Source organism: Nerophis ophidion, linkage group LG26 (genome assembly GCF_033978795.1).
Source record: "Nerophis ophidion isolate RoL-2023_Sa linkage group LG26, RoL_Noph_v1.0, whole genome shotgun sequence".
Lineage (NCBI taxonomy): Eukaryota > Metazoa > Chordata > Actinopteri > Syngnathiformes > Syngnathidae > Nerophis > Nerophis ophidion.
Genome location: NC_084636.1, coordinates 1,293,094 through 1,317,573, shown reverse-complemented (window position 1 = coordinate 1,317,573; position 24,480 = coordinate 1,293,094). Strand labels below are relative to the sequence as shown.

The following is a 24,480-nucleotide window of genomic DNA, read 5'->3' as shown; positions in this document are numbered from 1 at the left end:
GCACGTGAAGCGCGTTACCCGACAGGTCGAGGGTCTCCAGCAGCCGCAGTTTCCTGAAGGCGTCGCGGTGCAGCTTGGCGTTGCTCAGCTGGTTGTAGCTAAGGTTGAGCTCCGTCAGCGTGTACAACAGCGACAGGTCGTTGCGGCTGATTTCTGCGATGGAGTTGTGGAGCAACATGAGGGTCTTGGCCCGCCGGGGCAAACCCCTGGGGACCCGCTCCAGCAGGTTGTTGTACATGTGAAGAGTGTGCAGCTTCTTCAGGCCCTTGGAGGCATGCAAATGAAGCGGTCATTGACAAAGGTCTCATCAGGTGGCCAAAAGAAAAGTACCTGGAATGCAGCCGGGTGGATGAAACGTGAGCGCAGCTTATTGTTGTGAATCAGAAGATACTCCAGATTCCGCACGGAAACCAGAGCATCCGCGGGGATGCTGCGGATGGAGTTCTTCTCCAGGTGCAACAGCATCAAGTTGCGAGGCAGACCTTTAGGCACCATGCTGAGGTTGTTGTTGGACAAGTCCAAATATTCCAGGCTGTTCAAGAGGCTGAAAGACACAAGTCCTTAGACCACTTCTTGCTGCTCTTCCGTCACTGCGGGTTCTTGCCTCGTTTCTCCACCTGAAGGTCTCGTTGTCCATGCCCTCGTTGCTGAGGAAGTTGTTCTGCAGATAAAGCTCGCGGAGTTTCGGCATGCTGTCGAAGGCTCCGGCGGGGATTTTCTCCAGCTTGTTGCTCTGTTAAAAGATGGAGAAACTGGAAGATGACCAGGTGTCTTCCTCCAGCAAGCACACAAACTTGCCAAAGACCTTCAGGTAAAGACGGTACAGGCTGCGGGGCAGGTTCTTGGGGACGGTCCGCAGTAAGTTGCTTGACATGGTGAGGACCTCCAGGTTGTCAGAACAGTTAAACATGTGATCAGGAAGCCCGGCATCAGTTAGCTTGTTGTTGTGGAGGTACACAGAGCTGGAAGCATGCACCGTTAGTCCACCAGAAGGAGACAAGGTGGGACAATCGTCATCTTACCTTAGGTTGGGCTTGTACCCAAACGTGTATGGGAAAATCTTGGTCAGCTGATTGGCAGCAAGGTCGGCGCTGACTAATGACGGCGGTAAGACTTTGGGTGCTGAGGTAAGCTATAAAAAAAAAGAGCAAGAGTAAACATCTAGCATCAAGTCAGAACTCAGGCTCAGTGTGAGGCACCTTGTTGTTGCCCAGGTACAAGTAAGCCAGTTCCTCCAACATCTCGAAGCCTTCATCTTCCAGGCCTGCAAACCCCAGCAGACAAAGTCATTTCTACCGCTGCCGCCCCATAATGTTGTGTAAGCATCTGACCGTCGGTGGTGAGCCAGTTGTTTTGCAGGTTGAGCGTCTCCACTTGATGGAGATATGAAAGGTGCTCCACTCTTATCGCCTCTATTTTGTTGTTCTGCCAGCCAAAACGCAGACCATATGTTACTATTAGAAGCCCCGCCCACATGTCCATAATGTCCTCACGGGTCAAACCTGTAGCTCCAGCTGGCGGGTGGTGTTCGGCAGACCACTGGGGAACTCCACGAGGTCCACTCCGGCGCAATCCACCGCCCCCTCAACCGTGCAGCTGCAGTCCGTCGGGCATTTGCTGGGATCCGATTTCGCCACGGCCCTCGCCGGCTCCTCCGCCTCCGGTTCCTCCGGGACCTGGCCCAGAACCAACAGCCCGGCCAGGACCAGCAGGCTGAGGGCCTGCGGGATGGAATGCTTGGGAAAGGCCATGCTCGCCGCTGATAGCTCCTGTTGCACAACAACACGGGTGCTTTGGATCAAAACAAGAATTCCTGGAAATGTTATCTCGTCTGGGACTTTTTAAGCTGTAAAAGTTCTGATCTCCTGAATCATCCTCTGGCTTTGCTGCACAGACTAGACTGCAGGACTAGACTGCAGGGGTATTCCCAGCAGGCTCCTACATAAACAAACTCATCTTTCACTTGGCTTGTCCCGTCAGTGTACTCTGTAGACCGCCTTCCACACTTTGAAAGAATAGTGCTGTTCCAAAGTGACTTTTCTGGACCACAAATGACAATTACCTTTACCTGCTTCCTCTTCTTTGCCTTCTCTCTTTTTACATTTTTTCAATCGCAACCACTTGAGTCTGTCCCTTCTCTTCGTGGCTCATTTGGGGCTCAACGCAGAATTGCATTAAGAGCCCGCCCCATTTAATTTTTCCACTCTTTTTTTATTTATGTGATATGATTTTTATTGTCTTTTTTGATGCACTAAAATAAATGAATTGGAAATAAATTGTTAAAAAGTAATTGGGGGGTACAAAATAACACATTTAATACATAAACTTGCAAACCTTCCTGAAACAACTCCGACCGGGGATTGAACCCAGTACCCCTGTCTTCCAAGAGCACCTCTAACAATTCTACCAATCTATTCTTACTAGTGACAGAGCAGGAAAGGGCTGGGAGTATATTTGCGATCAGATGTAGTATCGTGGGGTCCTACGCAAAACGCCTGATCTGTGCACAGTACAGGCATACAGTTTGGACACACCTTCAATATCAAACAGAAGACTGAAGCTAAAGTCCTAGAACAACAATTTAAGTACAAAAATTATGACTAAAGTGGTGAAACTGTATTTTCATTTGCACCTTAATTTTATTGACATTTTTTTTTAAAGAAATACATACAGGCCAAACATTTGGACACACCTTCTCATTTCAATGCGGTTTCTTTATTTTCATGACTATTTACATCAGGGGTGTCAAACTCATTTTAGCTCAGGGGCCACATTAAGGAAAATCTATTCCCAAGTGGGCCTGACTGGTAAAAATCATTGCATGATAACTTAAAAATAAGGATAACTTCAGATTGTTTTCTTTTTTTAAATGGAACAAGCACAACCTGAAAATATACAGATTATAATGTTGTTTGTTTAGTTTTTTTTTACACTTACATGTTGCCGTTAATAGTCTTCTATGTTCCTTTGTTGTTATTTCAACTTACTGAATAAATGACATAATAATGTTCATCAGTGAAATAGGCGGAATTGAGTCCGGCAGAATTTTAAAATGCTCCCATTGGTGTTAATTTTAGATCTATCAGAAGATGGAATTAATAAAAATATAAATAATTATCCTGCGATGAGGTGGAGACTTGTCCAGGGTGTACCCCTCCTTCCGCCCGATTGTAGCTGAGATAGGCGCCAGCGTCCCCCGCGACCTCAAAAGGGAATAAGCGGCAGAAAATGGATGGATGGATAAATAATTATCATTATTATTATCATTATTGTTTACCCATTTTCCTCAACTGAAGTACTAACATCATGTGGTTTATTCTGCACATGTGTAGCATCATCTACACCAAAACTTGGGAATTTGGGCTTTTTTAATTATTCGCACACAAAGTTGAAGGGGGATACAAATAATCTCACCATTTTTCTGCGCACCCAGATAATGTGTCCCCAGTTCTCTATCTTATCAGGTCCCATAGCTCCGCCCCCTTAGAGACAGGGGACACAAATAACTGCTTTTGTGACATTCAGTGAACAAATTTAAAACAGCACGTAATTTTATTCAAAAATTCCAGCTTATTTTTATACTTAGCAAACTCATCTCGCGGGTTAGAGAAAATCAGGCCCACGGGGCCGTACGTCTGACACCCCTGATTGACATAGTCGATTGTCACATCAAAACTATGACACCTGTGAAGTGAAAAGCATTTCAGGTGACTACCTCTTGAAGCTCGTGGAGAGAATGCCAAGAGTGTGCAAAGCAGTAATCAGAGCGAAGGGTGGCTATTTTGAAGAAACTAGAATACAAAATATGTTTTCACCTTTTTTTGTTGAGTACATAACTCCACATGTGTTCATTCATAGTTTTGATGTGACAATCTACAATGTAAATAGTCATGAGGAGAAGGTGTGTCCAAAGTTTAGACCTGTACTGTACATTAACTCGCAAACCTTCCTGAAAGAACTCCGACCGGGGATTGAACCCCGTACCCCTGTCTTCCAAGAGCAGCGCTAACAGTTCTGCCAATATATTCTTCCCAGTGACAGAGCAGGAAAGGGCTGGGAGTACATTGCGGGGGTTTGCGATGTAATTTAGGCTGGTGGTGCTCCAGGCTAAACGGCTGACCTGCGTATATCCGCCCTGATTGACACACTTACGACACGGCGGAAGAGGTGGGACTAACTCGCGTGGTCGCAATGAACAATCAAAAAGGAGAGAAGAAGAAAAGGAGGGAGCAGATTAGTGCAGTAAGTGATAGAATCATTGCTTCTCTCTGACTGAAAATCCAAGTTCTGCCTTGATAGCAGACAGACAGTTTGTTTACATGCACACTTTAGCTGAGCTGGCGCCATCGAGAGGATGTCATTGGACCACGGTTGTCATAGCAACGTGCAACACGAAGAACTGGACGCACTCACAACAGGCATGCAAGCGCTCTTCCATACTTCACCCTTTCAGAGCAGCTTCAGTCCGCTGTCCATAGGAGGCCAGGAGCTCTCGCTTTGCTCGACGTTCTCCAGATGTGACAAGACCAGAGCAGAGCAGGGAGGAAGAGGAAGAGGAGGGGAGAGTCGAGGGGGTTTTTCTTTGCCGCCGTGCTGTTGTTGTTCAAAGCCCTCCTTCTGGACCCAATCAGGACTGAGCGCTGGTCCAGCCCCCGTCAGACTTCTTTTATGACTAATGTGGGATGGATGTGATTACTCAGCACAAACAACACTGGGAGATGACTTCTACTTCCATCCATCTTATTCCGCTTATCCCAGGTGGGGTCGCGGGGGCAGCAGCCTAAGCAGAGAAGCCCAGACTTCCCTCTCCCCAGCCACTTGGTCCAGCTCCTCCCGGGGGATCCCAAGGTGTTCCCAGGCCAGCCGGGAGACATAGTCTTCCCAACGTGTCCTGGGTCTTCCCTGTGGCCTCGGATGTGCTCTAAACACCTCCCTAGGGAGGCGTTCGGGTGGCATCTGGCTCCTGTCCATGTGGAGGAGCAGCGGCTTTACTCTGAGCTCCTGTTTCTTCTATTTCTGAACCATCAAATCTTATTTCTAGTCTAACCTTTCACCTCTTTAATAATACCAGGCATGTATTCTTCTTTGTTGTTTACGTCATTTGTTCTAATTGGGAGTTGGTTGGTTGCAGTCAGTTGGGGTTAGTAATTCAGTCATTTTATTACTTTGTTGGTTAGTTAGTTGGTTGGTCGGTGAGTTGGTTAGTTCATTGGTCATGACACTGCAAAAAGTGAAATGTGAGTAAGATGAAATATCTGAAATAAGGCTGATATTTGCCTATTTTCTGTCTGATAAGATCATTCTTCTTTACTTGTTTTAAAGTGTTTTGCTCCTAAATGATGTCAGTAAGATATTCCAGCTTGTTGCTGAGATGTGATGACTTATAATGAGTAAAACATGCTTGAAAGTAGAACATCAAGTGTTGCAAAGCTGTCATCAACACTCACAAGTAGAAAACTACTTTTTTCAAGTAATCATTTCTTACTTCCAGCATGAAAAAGAAAATCCTGATGCCGAGCGCACATCATAATATCAAGATAATAGTACTAGCATTTACTTCATTTAACAATATTTGTTAACATAATGAGCAAAAATGCCTCATATTTGTTTTTCTCCCAAGAAAAGTGCACTTGTTATTAGTGAGAATGTACTTATTTGAAGCTTTTTTTGGCTTCATTTGACTTGATTTGGAAAGTCTTGACAAGCCAAATGTTCTTGTTCTATTGGCAGATCATTTTGCTTACTTCAAATAAAATAGCCCTCATTTTTAGGGACCGATGTCCCAAAGGGACAGAGGACCCTATTGAATTTCTAGCGTTTTATTATTATTCTTTATTATTATGCCGCCGCCTCTTTGAGCTGTAATTTGACCCTCTCAACATGCTTCAAAACTTAACAAATGTGACATACACATCAGGACTGGCAAAAATTGCGATCTAATCAAAAAACCAAACCCCAAAACTCAAAATTGCGCTCTAGCTCCCCTTCGGACAAAAACACAGACAAAACTGCCTCTAACTTCCAGTAGGAATGTTGTAGACACATGAACCAAAATCCTCTATGTAGGTCTCACTTAGACCTATATTTCATACACTGACAACCCCCAGCTAAAATCAACAGGAAGTTTGCTATTCCCCCTTCAATACAAAAGCTGCACCCCATTCACAATGCATTAGGCTCAATATGGTGGTGTCCTGCTCAGACAAAACAGTCTCTAACTCCCAGTACGATTGTCGTAGACACATAAAACAAAAACCTCTATGTAGGTCTCACTTAGACCTGTATTTCATACATTGACAACCCCCAGCTAAAATCAACAGGAAGTTTGCTATTCCCCCTTCAATACAAAAGCTGCACCCCATTCACAATGCATTAGTCTCAAGATGGTGGTGTCCTGCTCGGACAAAACTGTCTCTAACTCCCAGTAGGAATGTCGTAGACACATGAAACAAAAACCTCTATGTAGGTCTCACTTAGACCTATATTTCATACACTGAAAACCCCCAGCTAAAATCAACAGTAAGTTTGCAATTCGCCCTTCAATACAAAAGTTGGGTAAAAATGTCGCTTTTTTTCAAACATGATATCCTCTGAGGCCGTTTGTAGTGTCGGCTTCAAATAAGCACAGGAGAGAGATTGAACCCTTCTGATTAAAAGTTGATGAAAGAATTTATAACAAATCTAAAAGACTGATGTATAATACATGTGTATACAACTTTTTCTCTGTGTAATCATCCATCCATCCATCTTCTACCACTTATCCAGGCTTGGGTCGCGGGGGCAGCAGCCCAATCGGTCCCGTCAGTCGCTGCTTGCAGCTTTAATTTGACTTGTTTTGGAGGCCCTGTGATGAGGTGGTGACTTCTCCAGGGTGTACCCTGCCTTCCGCCCGATTGTAGCTGAGATAGGCACCAGCGACCCCAAGCGGCAGAAAATGGATGGATGGACTTGTTTTGGAAAGTCTTGACAAACCAAATGTTCTTGTTCTATTGGCAGATCATTTTGCTTACTTCAAAAAAATATATAGCCCTCATTTTTGCATTTTCTTTTTCTTCTTTTTGAACAGGGACTTTTTGCAGTGTGGTTGATTAAATTATTTTGTTTGTTAGTCAGCTAGTTGGTTCATTGGTGGGTTGATGGCGAATTGGTTAGTTAGGTATTCATTTACTGAAGTCATTAGTTAATTAGTTGGTTGGTTGGTTAGTTGGTTGATCGGTTAGTTAGCTGGTTCAATGGATAATTACAGTATTTGGTTTGTATGTAAGTTGTATGTAAATCAAATAATTGGCTAGTTAGTTAGTCAGTTGGTTAATCTGTCATTTGGGGGTTAGTTGAATAGGCATTGGTTCAGTTATCAAGTTAGCTGGTTGGTTAGTTTTTAAGTAACTTTAATAGTCAGTTGGTTAAATAGTTTGATGGTTGACTAATCAGTTAGTTTGTAAATAAACGTTTGGTTTGTTAGACAATTGTTTAGTTAGTCAGTAAATCACTTGGTTGGTCAGTTAGTCATTATGTTGGTTATTTAGTATTTGTTTCCATTGGTTAGTTACCTGGTTGGAGAATTGGTTAGTTATATGGGTTATACTATATACTGTATTCACCCATTCACACACACAGAGGAGCAGTGAGCAGCAGCGGTGGATCATTTAGTGATTTAACCCCCAATTTCAACATTAAGGGTTGAAATTGGGGATTAAACCAATCAATCAATGTTTATCTATATAGCCCTAAATCACAAGTGTCTCAAAGGGCTGCACAAAACACAACAACATCCTCGGTAGGGCCCACATAAGGGCAAGGAAAAACTCCCAGTGGGACGTCGACTATGAGAAACCTTGGAGAGGACCAAGTGTGTGTGTGACATTCATTGGCACATTCACCACTCATTCACACACTGATGGCAGGAGCTGCCATGCAAGGCCTTTAACCAGCACCCATCAGGAGCAAGGCTGAAGTGTCTCGCTCAAGGACACAACAGACGTGACTAGGTTGGTAGGTGGGGATCAAACCAGGAACCCTCAGATTGCTGGCACGGCCACTCTTCCAACCGTGCCACGCCGTTTGATTGTGTGATTATTTGGTTGGTCAGTCGGTTCATTGGTCATTTGGTAAGTTACTTTGTTGTTTGGTCACTTGGTTAGATTGTACCTTGGTTATGTGGTCAGTTAGTCCTTTTGAGACGGCCTGGCGAAGTTGGTAGAGTGGCTGTGCCAGCAATCTGAGGGTTACTGGTTCAATCCCCACCTTCTACCATCCTAGTCACGTCCGTTGTGTCCTTGGGCAGGACACTTCACCCTTGCTCCTGATGGGCCCTGGTGAGCGCCTTGCATGGCAGCTCCCTCCATCAGTGTGTGAATGTGTAAATGTGGAAGTAGTTAGGGTAAGTACAACCCATTTACCATTTGTTAATTACAGTTAGTCAGTAAGTTGGTTTGTTGGCCGTTTAGTAAGTTAGTCGGTTAGTTGTTTAGTCATACTGTTTGTCAACCAGTCAATTGGTTGATTAGTCTGTTGGCTGTTTAGTTAACCAGTGGATTACTTAGTCGGCCAGTCAGTCAGTGTGTTAGTTATTCATTTACTTGGTAAGTCTGTGAGTTAATCAGTTGTTCAGCTGGTTAGTTGGCTAATTAGTCATTTGGGGGTTAGTTGGTTGGTCAGTAGGTTGGTTAGGTTATCTACAAGTAGGTTGGTTAATTAGTCAATTGGTTCGATAGTTTGCTGATTGGGTCTTCAGTTGGTCCATTTGTTAATTATTTTGGATTTGTTAGTCAGTTGGCTTGTCAGTCATTGAGTAAGTTAGTCGTTTAGTTGGTCAAATAATTTTCGGTTAGTCAGTTGGTTTATTAGTTAGTTGATCATGTAGTCAGTTGATTAATTAGTTGGTCGGTTTGTCATTCGGTTAGTTTTTCAGTTAATTGATAAATTTATGAGTCAATCATTGTTTAGCGAGTTAGCTGGTTTATTGATGAATTAGGGGCGGTATAGCTCGGTTGGTAGAGCGGCTGTGCAAGCAACTTGAGGATTCCAGGTTCGATTCCCGCTTCCGCCATCCTAGTCATTGCCGTTGTGTCCTTGGGCAAGACACTTGACCCACCTGCTCCCAGTGCCACCCACACTGCTTTAAATGGAACTTAGATATCGGGTGTTACTATGTAAAGCGCTTTGAGTCACTCGAGAAAAGCGCTATATAAATATAATTCACTTCACTGTAGAAAGTGTGGTGGATGCAGAGGCACATAAAAGTGTTAGTGGGTGTTGTTGACAATCTTGAATTGGGGCCAGGTGAGGCAGCATTTCTATGGTGTAACACACATGGCTGCCACCTACAGGACTGGAGTAGACATGGCTTTTTTCCCTTCATTCAATGATTTCCTCAACGTGTGGGAAACAAAGTCTGTCCTATCCTTTTTTCCCTCCAGCGGGACCAGCATGAAGACAGTTTGGCCACGTGGGGGGTCTGCGCTCTGCTGGCTGACCTTAGCGTCTGCACGTCAGTCAGGACTTTTGTCGGCATTCTTGTCCAACACAACATGTGGACGGCAGGTGTGCCACGCTTGTGGGCCGTCCACATGTTGTGTTGGACATCTGCTCCCGGCCTCTCTCCGTGCAATGCTAAGCTAAGTGCATGCTAGCAGCTGTGCAATGCTAAGCTCAGTGCATGCATGCTAGCAGCTGTGCAATGCTAAGCTAAGTGCATGCATGCTAGCAGCTGTGCAATGCTAAGCTAAGTGCATGCATGCTAGCAGCTGTGCAATGCTAAGCTAAGTGCATGCTAGCAGCTGTGCAATGCTAAACTAAGTGTATGCATGCTAGAAGCTATGCAATGCGCTAAGTGCATGCTAACAGCTGTGCAATGCTAAGCTCAGTGCATGCTAGCAGCTGTGCAATGCTAAGATAAGTGCATGCTAGCAGCTGTGCAATGCTAAGCTAAGTGCATGCTAGCAGCTGTGCAATGCTAAGCTCAGTGCATGCATGCTAGCAGCTGTGCAATGTTAAGCTAAGTGCATGCATGCTAGCAGCTGTGCAATGCTAAGGTAAGTGCATGCATGCTAGTAGCTGTGCAATGCTAAGCTAAGTGCATGCTAGCAGCTGTGCAATGCTAAGCTAAGTGTATGCATGCTAGAAGCTATGCAATGCGCTAAGTGCATGCTAACAGCTGTGCAATGCTAAGGTAAGTGCATGCATGCTAGTAGCTGTGCAATGCTAAGCTAAGTGCATGCTAGCAGCTGTGCAATGCTAAGCTAAGTGTATGCATGCTAGAAGCTATGCAATGCGCTAAGTGCATGCTAACAGCTGTGCAATGCTAAGCTCAGTGCATGCTAGCAGCTGTGCAATGCTAAGATAAGTGCATGCTAGCAGCTGTGCAATGCTAAGCTAAGTGCATGCTAGCAGCTGTGCAATGCTAAGCTCAGTGCATGCATGCTAGCAGCTGTGCAATGCTAAGCTAAGTGCATGCATGCTAGCAGCTGTGCAATGCTAAGCTAAGTGCATGCATGCTAGCAGCTGTGCAATGCTAAGCTAAGTGCATGCTAGCAGCTGTGCAATGCTAAACTAAGTGTATGCATGCTAGAAGCTATGCAATGCGCTAAGTGCATGCTAACAGCTGTGCAATGCTAAGGTAAGTGCATGCATGCTAGTAGCTGTGCAATGCTAAGCTAAGTGCATGCTAGCAGCTGTGCAATGCTAAGCTAAGTGTATGCATGCTAGAAGCTATGCAATGCGCTAAGTGCATGCTAACAGCTGTGCAATGCTAAGCTCAGTGCATGCTAGCAGCTGTGCAATGCTAAGATAAGTGCATGCTAGCAGCTGTGCAATGCTAAGCTAAGTGCATGCTAGCAGCTGTGCAATGCTAAGCTCAGTGCATGCATGCTAGCAGCTGTGCAATGCTAAGCTAAGTGCATGCATGCTAGCAGCTGTGCAATGCTAAGCTAAGTGCATGCATGCTAGCAGCTGTGCAATGCTAAGCTAAGTGCATGCTAGCAGCTGTGCAATGCTAAACTAAGTGTATGCATGCTAGAAGCTATGCAATGCGCTAAGTGCATGCTAACAGCTGTGCAATGCTAAGCTCAGTGCATGCTAGCAGCTGTGCAATGCTAAGCTAAGTGTATGCATGCTAGAAGCTATGCAATGCGCTAAGTGCATGCTAACAGCTGTGCAATGCTAAGCTAAGTGCATGCTAGCAGCTGTGCAATGCTAAACTAAGTGTATGCATGCTAGAAGCTATGCAATGCGCTAAGTGCATGCTAGCAGCTGTGCAATGCTAAGCTAAGTGCATGCATGCTAGCAGCTGTGCAATGCTAAGATAAGTGCATGCTAGCAGCTGTGCAATGCTAAGCTAAGTGCATGCTAGCAGCTGTGCAATGCTAAGCTCAGTGCATGCATGCTAGCAGCTGTGCAATGTTAAGCTAAGTGCATGCATGCTAGCAGCTGTGCAATGCTAAGGTAAGTGCATGCATGCTAGTAGCTGTGCAATGCTAAGCTAAGTGCATGCTAGCAGCTGTGCAATGCTAAGCTAAGTGTATGCATGCTAGAAGCTATGCAATGCGCTAAGTGCATGCTAACAGCTGTGCAATGCTAAGGTAAGTGCATGCATGCTAGTAGCTGTGCAATGCTAAGTTAAGTGCATGCTAGCAGCTGTGCAATGCTAAGCTAAGTGTATGCATGCTAGAAGCTATGCAATGCGCTAAGTGCATGCTAACAGCTGTGCAATGCTAAGCTCAGTGCATGCTAGCAGCTGTGCAATGCTAAGATAAGTGCATGCTAGCAGCTGTGCAATGCTAAGCTAAGTGCATGCTAGCAGCTGTGCAATGCTAAGCTCAGTGCATGCATGCTAGCAGCTGTGCAATGTTAAGCTAAGTGCATGCATGCTAGCAGCTGTGCAATGCTAAGCTAAGTGCATGCATGCTAGTAGCTGTGCAATGCTAAGCTAAGTGCATGCTAGCAGCTGTGCAATGCTAAGCTAAGTGTATGCATGCTAGAAGCTGTGCAATGCGCTAAGTGCATGCTAGCAGCTGTGCAATGCTAAGCTCATTGCATGCTAGCAGCTGTGCAATGCTAAGCTAAGTGCATGCTAGCAGCTGTGCAATGCTAAGCTAAGTGTATGCATGCTAGAAGCTGTGCAATGCGCTAAGTGCATGCTAGCAGCTGTGCAATGCTAAGCTCATTGCATGCTAGCAGCTGTGCAATGCTAAGCTAAGTGCATGCTAGCAGCTGTGCAATGCTAAACTAAGTGTATGCATGCTAGAAGCTGTGCAATGCTAAGCTAAGTGCATGCTAGCAGCTGTGCAATGCTAAGCTAAGTGTATGCATGCTAGAAGCTATGCAATGCGCTAAGTGCATGCTAACAGCTGTGCAATGCTAAGCTCATTGCATGCTAGCAGCTGTGCAATGCTAAGCTAAGTGTATGCATGCTAGAAGCTGTGCAATGCTAAGCTCAGTGCATGCTAGCAGCTGTGCAATGCTAAGCTAAGTGTATGCATGCTAGAAGCTGTGCAATGCTAAGCTCAGTGCAAGCTAGCAGCTGCGGTGTCGGGTGACAGTGCCACAAATACACAAGTGTGCCGCAGCACAAAGAAAACACAAGTCAAAGATGTCATCTCCTGGTTTGCAGTCATTGTGACACGTTGCTTCAAACCGCCGCTCGTCATTGTTGTTGTTATTGTTGTTGTTGTTCCTATTTAGAAGTGCAAGTGATCAGCAGCGTCTTACATAACATAAGAAATTCCGCAACATTGCCTCCACCTGCAAAGATAAAACCATTCATCATTTCTGCGGGACAACTATCTAACTTTTTCAAAACTCTTCTCAGTCTCGTAACAACACAATGTATTCTGTAAATCTTATATTAAGACCTAAAAGTCAACATTATCATCTCTGCAAAGGCAGATGTTATAATATAATGTGTACTTAATGAAGTGGCCAAAAGCTATATGTACATATATATATATGTGTATATATACATATATATATATATGTACATATTCATATATATGTGTATATATATATATATACATATATATATATATATATATATATATATATATATATATATATGTATATATATATATATATATATATATGTATGTGTACATATATATATATATGTATATATATATATGTGTATATATATATATATATGTGTATATGTATATATATATGTATATGTATATATATATCCATCCATCAATCCATTTTCTACCGCTTATTCCCTTTCGGGGTCGCGGGGGGCGCTGGCGCCTATCTCAGCTACAATCGGGCGGAAGGCGGGATACACCCTGAACAAGTCGCCACCTCATCACAGGGCCAACACAGATAGACAACATTCACACTCACATTCACACGCTAGGGCCAATTTTTTGTGTTGCCAATCAACCTATCCCCAGGTGCATGTCTTTGGAAGTGGGAGGGGCCTATCCCCAGGTGCATGTCTTTGGAGGTGGGAGGAAGCCGGAGTACCCGGAGGGAACCCACCCACGCATTCACGGGGGGAACATGCAAACTCCACACAGAAAGATCCCGAGCCTGGATTTGAACCCCAGACTACTCTGCGCCAGCGTCCCCCGCAACCCCAAAAGGGAATAAGCGAAGAAAATGGATGGATATACATGTGTATATATATGTATATACATGTATATATATGTATATACATGTATATATATATATATATATATATATATATATATGTATATATATATGTATATATATATATATGTATGTGTATATATATATATATATATATGTATGTATGTATGTATGTGTGTAACATATAGGGCAGCAAAGTGGCAGAGGGGTTAGTGTGTCTGCCTCACAATACGAAGGTTTTGAGTGGTCCTGGATTCAATCCCGGGCTCGAGATCTTTGTGTGGAGTTTGCATGTTCTCCCCGTGAATGCGTGGGTTCCCTCCGGGTACTCCGGCTTCCTCCCACCTCCAAAGACATGCACCTGGGGATAGGTTGATTGGCAACACTAAATGGGCCCTAGTGTGTGAATGTTGTCTGTCTATCTGTTGGCCCTGTGATGAGGTGGCGACTTGTCCAGGGTGTACTCCACCTTATATAAGCGGTAGAAGATGGATGGATAGATAGATATATACACACACACACTGTACATATAGATGTATGTATATATATATATGTATATATATATGTATACAATATATATACATATATAATTTATCCATACAGTAAATATATGTATATAATATATATTTAAAAATATATGTACATGGATATGTATATGTATACAGATATTTATCTATATATGAATTGTTTTTTAAAATAAAGGGTTAAGCAAATCATAGAAACATATACACACACCCAATTTATTGATATATACAGTATATAATAAATCTAGACACATAGTTATCTATATATACATACATCTTTATGTATACAGTATATCTCTAATATATACATAGAGTAAATGTCTGTATGTATATATGTACATATATATCATTTTATTTACTTTTTTAAATAAGATGAGTTAAGTAAATATACATATGTACATATATATATATATATAAACACCTATATATTTACTCTATGTATATATATTAGAGACACATTATGGATCGAACTTTCACAGTATCATGTTAGACCCGCTCGACATCCATTGCTTTCCTCCTCTCCAAGGTTCTCATAGTCATCATTGTCACCGACGTCCCACTGGGTGTGAGTTTTCCTTGCCCTTATGTGGGCCTACCGAGGATGTTGTAGTGGTTTGTGCAGCCCTTTGAGACACTAGTGATTTAGGGCTATATAAGTAAACATTGATTGATTGATTGATATTACTATATTTAAAATGTATCTATACTGTGTATGTATAGATTTTTATGTGTATTTAGATTTATATACTGTATAATGTGTGTGCGTGTATGTATATATATATATATATATATATATATATATATATATACACACACACATATACAGTATATAAATCTAGACAAATCTATATATACAGTAAAAATGTCTATATACACACATATATATCTCTGTATATAGTAAATCTAATATATACGTACAGTATATGTCTAAAATATATATGTAGGTAGATATGTATCTATCTATAGATATGTATACAAATATTTATCTATACATGTTTTTTTTAAATAAAAAGAGTCTTAAGGACGGCGTGGCGCAGTGGGAGAATGGCCGTGCGCAACCCGAGGGTCACTGGTTCAAATCCCACCTAGAATCATCCTCGTCACGTCCGTTGTGTCCTGAGCAAGACACTTCACCCTTGCTCCTGATGGGTGCTGGTTAGCGCCTTGCATGGCAGCTCCCTCCATCAGTGTGTGAATGTGTGTGTGAATGTGGAAGTAGTGTCAAAGCACTTTGAGTACCTTGAAGGTAGAAAAGCGCTATACAAGTACAACCCATTTATCATTTATTTATAAGTAAATCATAGAAACATTTATTGAAATCAGCAGCTGGTTGTCACGGTAACAAGAGGCCATACATCAACAGATAAATCAGTGATGGCCTGATACATTAGTCATTAAGAAATATGTAAGGAAGAATAACAGCTGATTAAAAACAGTAGTAGACCACAACTACTAGTCCATGGTGTTAGGATTAGTGTGTAGTGGCTCGACCTCGTGGAGAAAATAAAATAAAATCACATTTCTATCATAAAAAAAAAAAAGTATTGCATTGAAAAAAAGAGACCTTTTGTGGTCCAAATAGTTGACATGCTCCAAATTAAACCGTGGCCTGTGTTCAACACACACACACACACACACACACACACACACACACACACACACACACACACGGGCTACAATAACAGTAATAATCCCAGAGTGAGCACAGAAAAGGTGGATCGGACTGAAAGCTGCAGTAGAAAGTGGGTCAGCGCCAGTAAACACATTGGCAGCTTGTGTCAGGAGCTAACATGGCCGACACACAACCTTCCCATCACCCTCAGGCATTGATGCTTGAAAAGTGGATTAAAAGAAGTGACCGTGTGTAAATGAGCAGGATCAGAAGTTATTAGGAAAGAAGTGGTTCTACTTCTCCACAAAGTCCATCTTTGAGTCCTCCACTCTACAGCCGGGCCTTGGCGGGCTGCAGCTGAAGGTTCTGGAGCTTCATGGCCAGGCCCATGTTGCCCGTGATCTTCAGCTTGCCCTGGAAGAAGGCCTGACAAAGTGGAGAGAGTTGGAGAGTAGAGAGTTACCGAGACGGATTAACTGGGGAGGGAAAGTGGGACAAGAGTTTATGAGAAGTGTGTTGGAGCTGTCAATCAAACCATTTCCACCTTTCCCACTAACACTTTGACTTCTTCTTTCTCGGCGTCGTCATCCACTTCTGCTGACAGGCAGGACATCTTCACACTAACTATTATACATCTTCACACTAACTATTATACATCTTCACACTAACTATTATACATCTTCACACTAACTATTATACATCTTCACACTAACTATTATACATCTTCACACTATTATACATCTTCACACTAACTATTATACATCTTCACACTAACTATTATACATCTTCACACTAACTATTATACATCTTCACACTAACTATTATACATCTTCACACTAACTATTATACATCTTCACACTAACTATTATACATCTTCACACTAACTATTATACATCTTCACACTAACTATTATACATCTTCACACTAACTATTATACATCTTCACACTAACTATTATACATCTTCACACTAACTATTACACATCTTCACACTAACTATTATACATCTTTACACTAACTATTATACATCTTCACACTAACTATTATACATCTTCACACTAACTATTATACATCTTCACACTAACTATTATACATCTTCACACTAACTATTATACATCTTCACACTAACTATTATACATCTTCACACTAACTATTATACATCTTCACACTAACTATTACACATCTTCACACTAACTATTATACATCTTTACACTAACTATTATACATCTTCACACTAACTATTATACATCTTCACACTAACTATTATACATCTTCACACTAACTATTATACATCTTCACACTAACTATTATACATCTTCACACTAACTATTATACATCTTCACACTAACTATTATACATCTTCACACTAACTATTATACATCTTCACACTAACTATTATACATCTTCACACTAACTATTATACATCTTCACACTAACTATTATACATCTTCACACTAACTATTATACATCTTCACACTAACTATTATACATCTTCACACTAACTATTATACATCTTCACACTAACTATTATATTCTAGAATACATCAACAAGTTTCTTGGATCTTGTCACTCATTAGTGATGTGATCAACAACATGAAGTGGCTGAGTGGATAGATCATCTTTTTTTGGGAGGTGATGTAGTCCAAAATTGCCTGACTTTGCAGCAGCTTTTTCATAAAGTTGCAGCCAAAGTTGTTACAGTTAAAGACAGCGTTTTTTTAAAACCGCCAGCACCCTCTAGAGCAGTGTTTTTCAACATTTTTTGAGCCGAGACACATTTTTTGCGTGGACAAAATGCGGAGGCACACCACCAGCACAAATCATTACAAAAAAACGAAACTCAGTTGACAGTAAAAATTTGTTGTTGGATATGACTTTAAAGAAGGGGTCCCCAAAATCCAGCCCGCGGGAAGTCCCGAGTTAAAAAAAAATTAAAGTTATTAAATTATTATTATTATTTTTTTTTTTAAATCTGTCCTTTCTAATCCATTTTACTCTTTTACTTTCGGTGTCTCCTAGCTGGTCAGGCAAATCATATTGTCAACAAATGCATTTTCTCATTGATAATGTGACATCATTAGCAGCAAGTGCACGCTCTTTCAGTCAATTAGTGCGGGAGAAAGCATTTTATATATATATATATATATATATATATATATATATATATATATATATATATATATATATATATATATATATATATATATATATATAATATGTATAAATATATACATATATGTGTATACTATAAAAACAGTACCACTTTTTATATTTTCCTTCGTTTGTTTTTTATTTTTCTAACGCAATGAGGCCCCTGAGTCAAAAAGTTTGGGGACCCCTGCTTTAAAGCATAAGAAGCTCTTGTCTCAAAGTAGGTGTACTGTCACCACCTGTCACATCACACCCTGACTTATTGGCACTTTTTTGCTGTTTTCCTGTGTCTTTTACTTCTTGTCTTGCGCTCCTATTTCGGTGGCTTTTTCTCTTTTTTTGCTATTTTCCTGTAACAGTTTCATGTCTTCCACATCTACTTTGTTTTAGCAAGCAAGAATATTTCACTTGTTTTTATCCTTCTTTGTGGGGACATTGTTGATGGTCATGTCATGTTCGGATGTACTTTGTCTTTGCTCCACAGTAAGTCTTTGCTGTCGTCCAGCATTCTGCTTTTTGTTTACTTTGGAGCGGGTTCAGTTTTAGTTTTGTTCTGCATAGACTTCCCTAAGCTCTAATGCCTTTTCTTAGGGGCACTCACTTTTCGGTTTAAGCATTAGACACCTTTTTAACCTGCACGCTGCCTCCCACTGTTTCTGACGTCTACAAAGCAATTAGCTACCTGCAGCCACCTACTGATATGTAAGAGTATTACTGGGTTACTCTGCCCAGCTCTAGACAACACCGACACTCAACAACAACACATCATTTGCAGACTACAATAACTGCTTTGCAAAAAATATTTTTAACCCAAATAGGTGAACCTATAAATCTCCCAGAGTGGTACTTTGCTGCGATACACATTTCCACCACTTGTGGCAGTATTGACAATATTACACCAAAGTTGTGTCTACGGCCCACTCGCTGTCAAAGATGCCCTCACACGTGCACCCTGGAGTCTCATGAGGGGATTTAGTGAGAGTGGCCCTTTGGTCTCTTAAATCAGGGGTGTCAAAGTCAAGGGGGTTTAGTGAGAGTGGCCCTTTGGTCTCTTAAATCAGGGGTGTCAAAGTCAAGGGGGTTTAGTGAGAGTGGCCCTTTGGTCTCTTAAATCAGGGGTGTCAAAGTCAAGGGGGTTTAGTGAGCGTGGCCCTTTGGTCTCTTAAATCAGGGGTGTCAAAGTCAAGGGGGTTTAGTGAGCGTGGCCCTTTGGTCTCTTAAATCAGGGGTGTCAAAGTCAAGGGGGTTTAGTGAGCGTGGCCCTTTGGTCTCTTAAATCAGGGGTGTCAAAGTCAAGGGGGTTTAGTGAGCGTGGCCCTTTGGTCTCTTAAATCAGGGGTGTCAAAGTCAAGGGGGTTTAGTGAGAGTGGCCCTTTGGTCTCTTAAATCAGGGGTGTCAAAGTCAAGGGGGTTTAGTGAGAGTGGCCCTTTGGTCTCTTAAATCAGGGGTGTCAAAGTCAAGGGGGTTTAGTGAGAGTGGCCCTTTGGTCTCTTAAATCAGGGGTGTCAAAGTCAAGGGGGTTTAGTGAGTGTGGCCCTTTGGTCTCTTAAATCAGGGGTGTCAAAGTCAAGGGGGTTTAGTGAGCGTGGCCCTTTGGTCTCTTAAACCAGGGGTGTCAAAGTCAAGGGGGTTTAGTGAGAGTGGCCCTTTGGTCTCTTAAATCAGGGGTGTCAAAGTCAAGGGGGTTTAGTGAGCGTGGCCCTTTGGTCTCTTAAATCAGGGGTGTCAAAGTCAAGGGGGTTTAGTGAGAGTGGCCCTTTGGTCTCTTAAACCAGGGGTGTCAAAGTCAAGGGGGTTTAGTGAGCGTGGCCCTTTGGTCTCTTAAATCAGGGGTGTCAAAGTCAAGGGGGTTTAGTGAGAGTGGCCCTTTGGTCTCTTAAATCAGGGGTGTCAAAGTCAAGGGGGTTTAGTGAGCGTGGCCCTTTGGTCTCTTAAACCAGGGGTGTCAAAGTCAAGGGGGTTTAGTGAGAGTGGCCCTTTGGTCTCTTAAATCAGGGGTGTCAAAGTCAAGGGGGTTTAGTGAGCGTGGCCCTTTGGTCTCTTAAATCAGGGGTGTCAAAGTCAAGGGGGTTTAGTGAGAGTGGCCCTTTGGTCTCTTAAACCAGGGGTGTCAAAGTCAAGGGGGTTTAGTGAGCGTGGCCCTTTGGTCTCTTAAATCAGGGGTGTCAAAGTCAAGGGGGTTTAGTGAGCGTGGCCCTTTGGTCTCTTAAATCAGGGGTGTCAAAGTCAAGGGGGTTTAGTGAGCGTGGCCCTTTGGTCTCTTAAACCAGGGGTGTCAAAGTCAAGGGGGTTTAGTGAGAGTGGCCCTTTGGTCTCTTAAATCAGGGGTGTCAAAGTCAAGGGGGTTTAGTGAGCGTGGCCCTTTGGTCTCTTAAATCAGGGGTGTCAAAGTCAAGGGGGTTTAGTGAGAGTGGCCCTTTGGTCTCTTAAACCAGGGGTGTCAAAGTCAAGGGGGTTTAGTGAGCGTGGCCCTTTGGTCTCTTAAATCAGGGGTGTCAAAGTCAAGGGGGTTTAGTGAGCGTGGCCCTTTGGTCTCTTAAATCAGGGGTGTCAAAGTCAAGGGGGTTTAGTGAGCGTGGCCCTTTGGTCTCTTAAATCAGGGGTGTCAAAGTCAAGGGGGTTTAGTGAGAGTGGCCCTTTGGTCTCTTAAATCAGGGGTGTCAAAGTCAAGGTCTGGGAATTAATGATCCATGGCCCCTTAGATGAGATTTGATTATTATTACAAGCTGCTGCTGTTTTGCACGCACCAATACTGCATCAGTGTTGGCACTTTCTAAATGGAGTCCCAGGGACCCCATCATGTCATAAAAATGGGGTCCCACAGTCCATTTTTGGGGTGCCACTTTTTGCGAGCGTTTTGTAAAAGAATAATAAATATATGCATGTTCCTGTCATATCTCACATTATAAATTGTCTTTTCGAAAAAAGTTGTCAAACGTTACTTGGGGCAGTATAGCTCAGTTGGTAGAGTGGCTGTGCCAGCAACTTCAGGGTTCCAGGTTCGATCCCCGCTTCCGCCATCCCGGTCACTGCCGTTGTGTCCTTGGGCAAGACACTTGACCCACCTGCTCCCAGTGCCACCCACACTGCTTTAAATGCAACTTAAATATGTAAAGTGTTTTGAGTCACTAGAGAAAAAGCGCTCTATAAATATAATTCACTTCACTACTTCATTCATTACAAAAATAATACAAACATTGTTTTAATGTCTGCATATGTAAATGTATTCAGTTATAAACATTTATTCACTTTCTTCTTTCCTTCATTGATCTAAACTTTACCGCTGCTGCTAGTTTTGTCCATATTTGTATTTTAATATTTTTACAGTGTTAGTCTTACTTTGGCCAACAACTGAACAAAGAAAAACAATCTGAAGTTGCCTTTATTTTTTAGCTTTAATGCCATGACTTGAGTAGTGTGCAGAAATGTTCCTAAGTGACTTAAATGAGGGGTTGAGGTGACCACACAGCACCAATGTGAGGCCAAACTCTCTCCAGATATCAAACACACAGCAAATCTGGAGCTAAAGTCGTCGATGTTTCTTAAGCGCAAAAATGATGACTAAAGTGGTGAAGTTGTATTTTCGTTGTCATTTTGATTCTATTGACAGTTTAGCAAAGAAACATATATATTATCAATTTAGCACGACATAATTGTATGTAAAAAAAATGTCAGTTATTCATGTATGCCTTCTTTTACAGTGTACTTAGTATTTATTTTCTAGTCGGCCAGACCTAAGTCTAAACTTTGTCTTAAGAAAATGTGAATCTTTGCGATTAACACATGCTTTTATAATGTTTCACAAGGTTGTAAACTTTAACTGGGTTGGACATAATTATTGATCAATTGTTACAATGAATGATTATGAATTCAGTGTTAATATTTTCCTCTGTAGTACAAAAGTTCAAAAAGTTTAAGAACTCCTGGTTTAAGGTGTATTTTTCTTCAATGACAGTTTGGGATTTTTAAGAATCTGTGATCCAAGTTTAAGTGACTTGTGCAGCCGGACTTGTGTGATGTTTGAACATTTTTGGGACTTTTGCTGACTTTTCTCCCATCCTTCCCGTGGGACTTGGCTGGGTGTGTTTTGGACATTTTGGGCATCCTGGGACTTGTGGGACTCGAGTGCATGCATGCTTTGGCGCCTTGGACTGAACTCACACTATTATGTTGGATCCACTATGGACTGGACTCTCACTATTATGTTAGATCCACTATGGACTGGACTCTCACACTATTATGTTAGATCCGCTATGGACTGGACTCTCACACTATTAATGTTAGATCCACTATGGACTGGACTCTCACTATTATGTTAGATCCACTATGGACTGGACTCTCACTATTATGTTAGATCCGCTATGGACTGGACTCTCACTATTATGTTAGATCCACTATGGACTGGACTCTCACTATTATGTTAGATCCACTATGGACTGGACTCTCACTATTATGTTAGATCCACTATGGACTGGACTCTCGCTATCATGTTAGATCCACTATGGACTGGACTCTCACACTATTATGTTAGATCCACTATGGACTGGACTCTCACACTATTATGTTAGATCCACTATGGACTGGACTCTCACTATTATGTTAGATCCACTATGGACTGGACTCTCACACTATTATGTTAGATCCGCTATGGACTGGACTCTCACACTATTAATGTTAGATCCACTATGGACTGGACTCTCACTATTATGTTAGATCCACTATGGACTGGACTCTCACACTATTATGTTAGATCCACTATGGACTGGACTCTCACACTATTATGTTAGATCCACTATGGACTGGACTCTCATACTATTATGTTAAATCCACAATGGACTGGACTCTCACACTATTATGTTGAATCCACTATGGACTGGACTCGCACACTATTATGTTAGATCCACTATGGACTGGACTCTCACTATTATGTTAGATCCACTATGGACTGGACTCTCACACTATTATGTTAGATCCACTATGGACTGGACTCTCACACTATTATGTTAGATCCACTATGGACTGGACTCTCACTATTATGTTAGATCCACTCAATGTCCATTACACAGGTCGTCGACCACATCTGTGGTCCCTTCCAAGGTTTGTCATTGTCCCATTGGGTTGAGTTTTTCCTTGCCCTGATGTGGGACTGAGCCCAGGATGTGGTTGTGGCTTGTGCAGCCCTTTGAGACACTGGTGATTTAGGGCTATGTAAGCAAACATTGATTGGTTGATTGATTGTTGCCCTAAACTGAGGCCTCCCTTAAAGCGACACTTGCCCTGACCTTAATTAGTTGAAATGTGAGGTCTGACATTGAAGGTGTAGTCAGGTGATTACAAGGTCGCTGCTCACCGTCTGAGGGTTCATCTTTCCCGTCATCAAGGCCAACAGGTCTGAGTCGGACATGGAGATGGTGCAGTCGGCTTTCTTCGCTGACACACACACACACACACACACACACACACACACACACACACACACACACACACACACACACGTTAGACCGGTGTTAATAAGTGGCAGTGGGTCAAAGGTCAAAGGTCGTGCCCCTCACACCTGTGTCATTGTGCACGCAGCCGCGGTCGTTCTTGACGTCCACAAACCACGTGGCTTCCTGTCCATTCGGGCCGTCTTTGACTTTGAAGGCGAACACGCCCCCGATCTTCTTGACGAACGTCTCGCCCTCCTGGTAGAGAGAGAGAGAGAGAGAGAGAGAGAGAGAGCAGGGCTTGAGTGTCAGACGACGTCGCAAAGTCACGTGATCACCTCCTGGAGCTTCTTGTCGATCTCCTGGAACACCGCGTGAGCCTTGAAGCCTTCCAGTCCTTCCAGTCCTCCCGGTCCTCCCAGTCCGTCCCCCGCGCTGCACCGCGCCGCCTCGATCCTCCTGCGTCAAGTGCCGTTAGCATAGCGTCAATGACGTCACCGGGCATGGCGGTGACACACGTTAAGGAAACGCCATTTAAACAAAGTGCCCATCGGCTAATGCTAACTAAACCAGCAAGATCGGGGTCCGTACCTCGGTGTGTGTACTTCGGGCATTTTAAAGCAGCGCTGGAGAAGTTGTGGAGCTTCTGCGGAGCTGCTAACTAAGTTTGCTGCTGTTTGCTAACTGCACATCCGGGTTCTTTTCTCCGCCCCTCCCGCCTCTGAAAATCCAGACTCGATGTGTCGATGCCAGAGTGATCACCACACAAACCCTCAACCTCTAACGTCAACTTCTGCACAGGCAAAGTCATTCAACTACTTAAAAACTCACACATAATATACCATCAGTAAATCACTTATGTCACGTTTTGAGTTTGCAGAAGGGAGTTTTAATGAGTTTGCTGCCAACAACTGCATAATTTACGACAAATATACTTGGACTTGGACAACACTTTCACCTGCTGGCTGTAAGACAGTACTGCAGTGATCTCAGCCTACTCATTTCTATAAAAATAAATATGTATGTAATATTTTAAACGTCTTACAAATGTCAATGTTCATTACATCTAACTTCTTTTTAAACTTCATTTTTCAAAAACATTTTTACAACAAATATGTTATAATTAGCAACAAGATTTACAAAAGCATTGTAAGAACTGTAAAAAAAAAACGGTAAGAAAAGATACT

General features: G+C 42.5%; 3 protein-coding genes across 3 annotated transcripts in view; 1 reads left to right on the top strand and 2 right to left on the bottom strand.

The window, feature by feature from the left end:
• cpt2 (carnitine palmitoyltransferase 2) overlaps window positions 1-24,480 on the top strand; it is a 40,478-nt gene that overhangs the window by 5,444 nt on the left and 10,554 nt on the right. The gene's annotated exons all lie outside the window — the stretch shown is intronic.
• podn (podocan) lies at window positions 347-4,644 on the bottom strand. The gene is made up of 8 exons (XM_061888376.1): window positions 4,414-4,644; window positions 1,503-1,769; window positions 1,332-1,425; window positions 1,200-1,264; window positions 1,023-1,132; window positions 806-962; window positions 605-733; window positions 347-544 (listed from the first exon to the last, which is right to left on the bottom strand). The coding sequence occupies exons 1-8, from the start codon at window positions 4,420-4,422 to the stop codon at window positions 485-487; spliced, it is 891 nt and encodes a 296-aa protein (XP_061744360.1). The 5' UTR covers window positions 4,423-4,644; the 3' UTR covers window positions 347-484.
• scp2b (sterol carrier protein 2b) lies at window positions 15,400-24,043 on the bottom strand. The gene is made up of 5 exons (XM_061887902.1): window positions 23,885-24,043; window positions 23,632-23,752; window positions 23,422-23,551; window positions 23,218-23,297; window positions 15,400-16,143 (listed from the first exon to the last, which is right to left on the bottom strand). The coding sequence occupies exons 1-5, from the start codon at window positions 23,905-23,907 to the stop codon at window positions 16,048-16,050; spliced, it is 450 nt and encodes a 149-aa protein (XP_061743886.1). The 5' UTR covers window positions 23,908-24,043; the 3' UTR covers window positions 15,400-16,047.

Bases quoted from the DNA above. Each gene is read 5' to 3' on its own strand.
- podn (XM_061888376.1), bottom strand. The intron at 963-1,022 runs GTAAGATGACGA...GCATGCTTCCAG, and splicing joins GGGTACAAGCCCAACCTAAG to CTCTGTGTACCTCCACAACA. The intron at 545-604 runs GCAAGAACCCGC...TGTGTCTTTCAG, and splicing joins CCTTCAGGTGGAGAAACGAG to CCTCTTGAACAGCCTGGAAT.
- scp2b (XM_061887902.1), bottom strand. From the start codon at position 23,907: ATGCCCGAAGTACACACACCGAG. The intron at 23,552-23,631 runs GTGATCACGTGA...TCTCTCTACCAG, and splicing joins TCGACAAGAAGCTCCAGGAG to GAGGGCGAGACGTTCGTCAA. The intron at 23,298-23,421 runs GTGTGAGGGGCA...TGTGTGTGTCAG, and splicing joins CTGCGTGCACAATGACACAG to CGAAGAAAGCCGACTGCACC.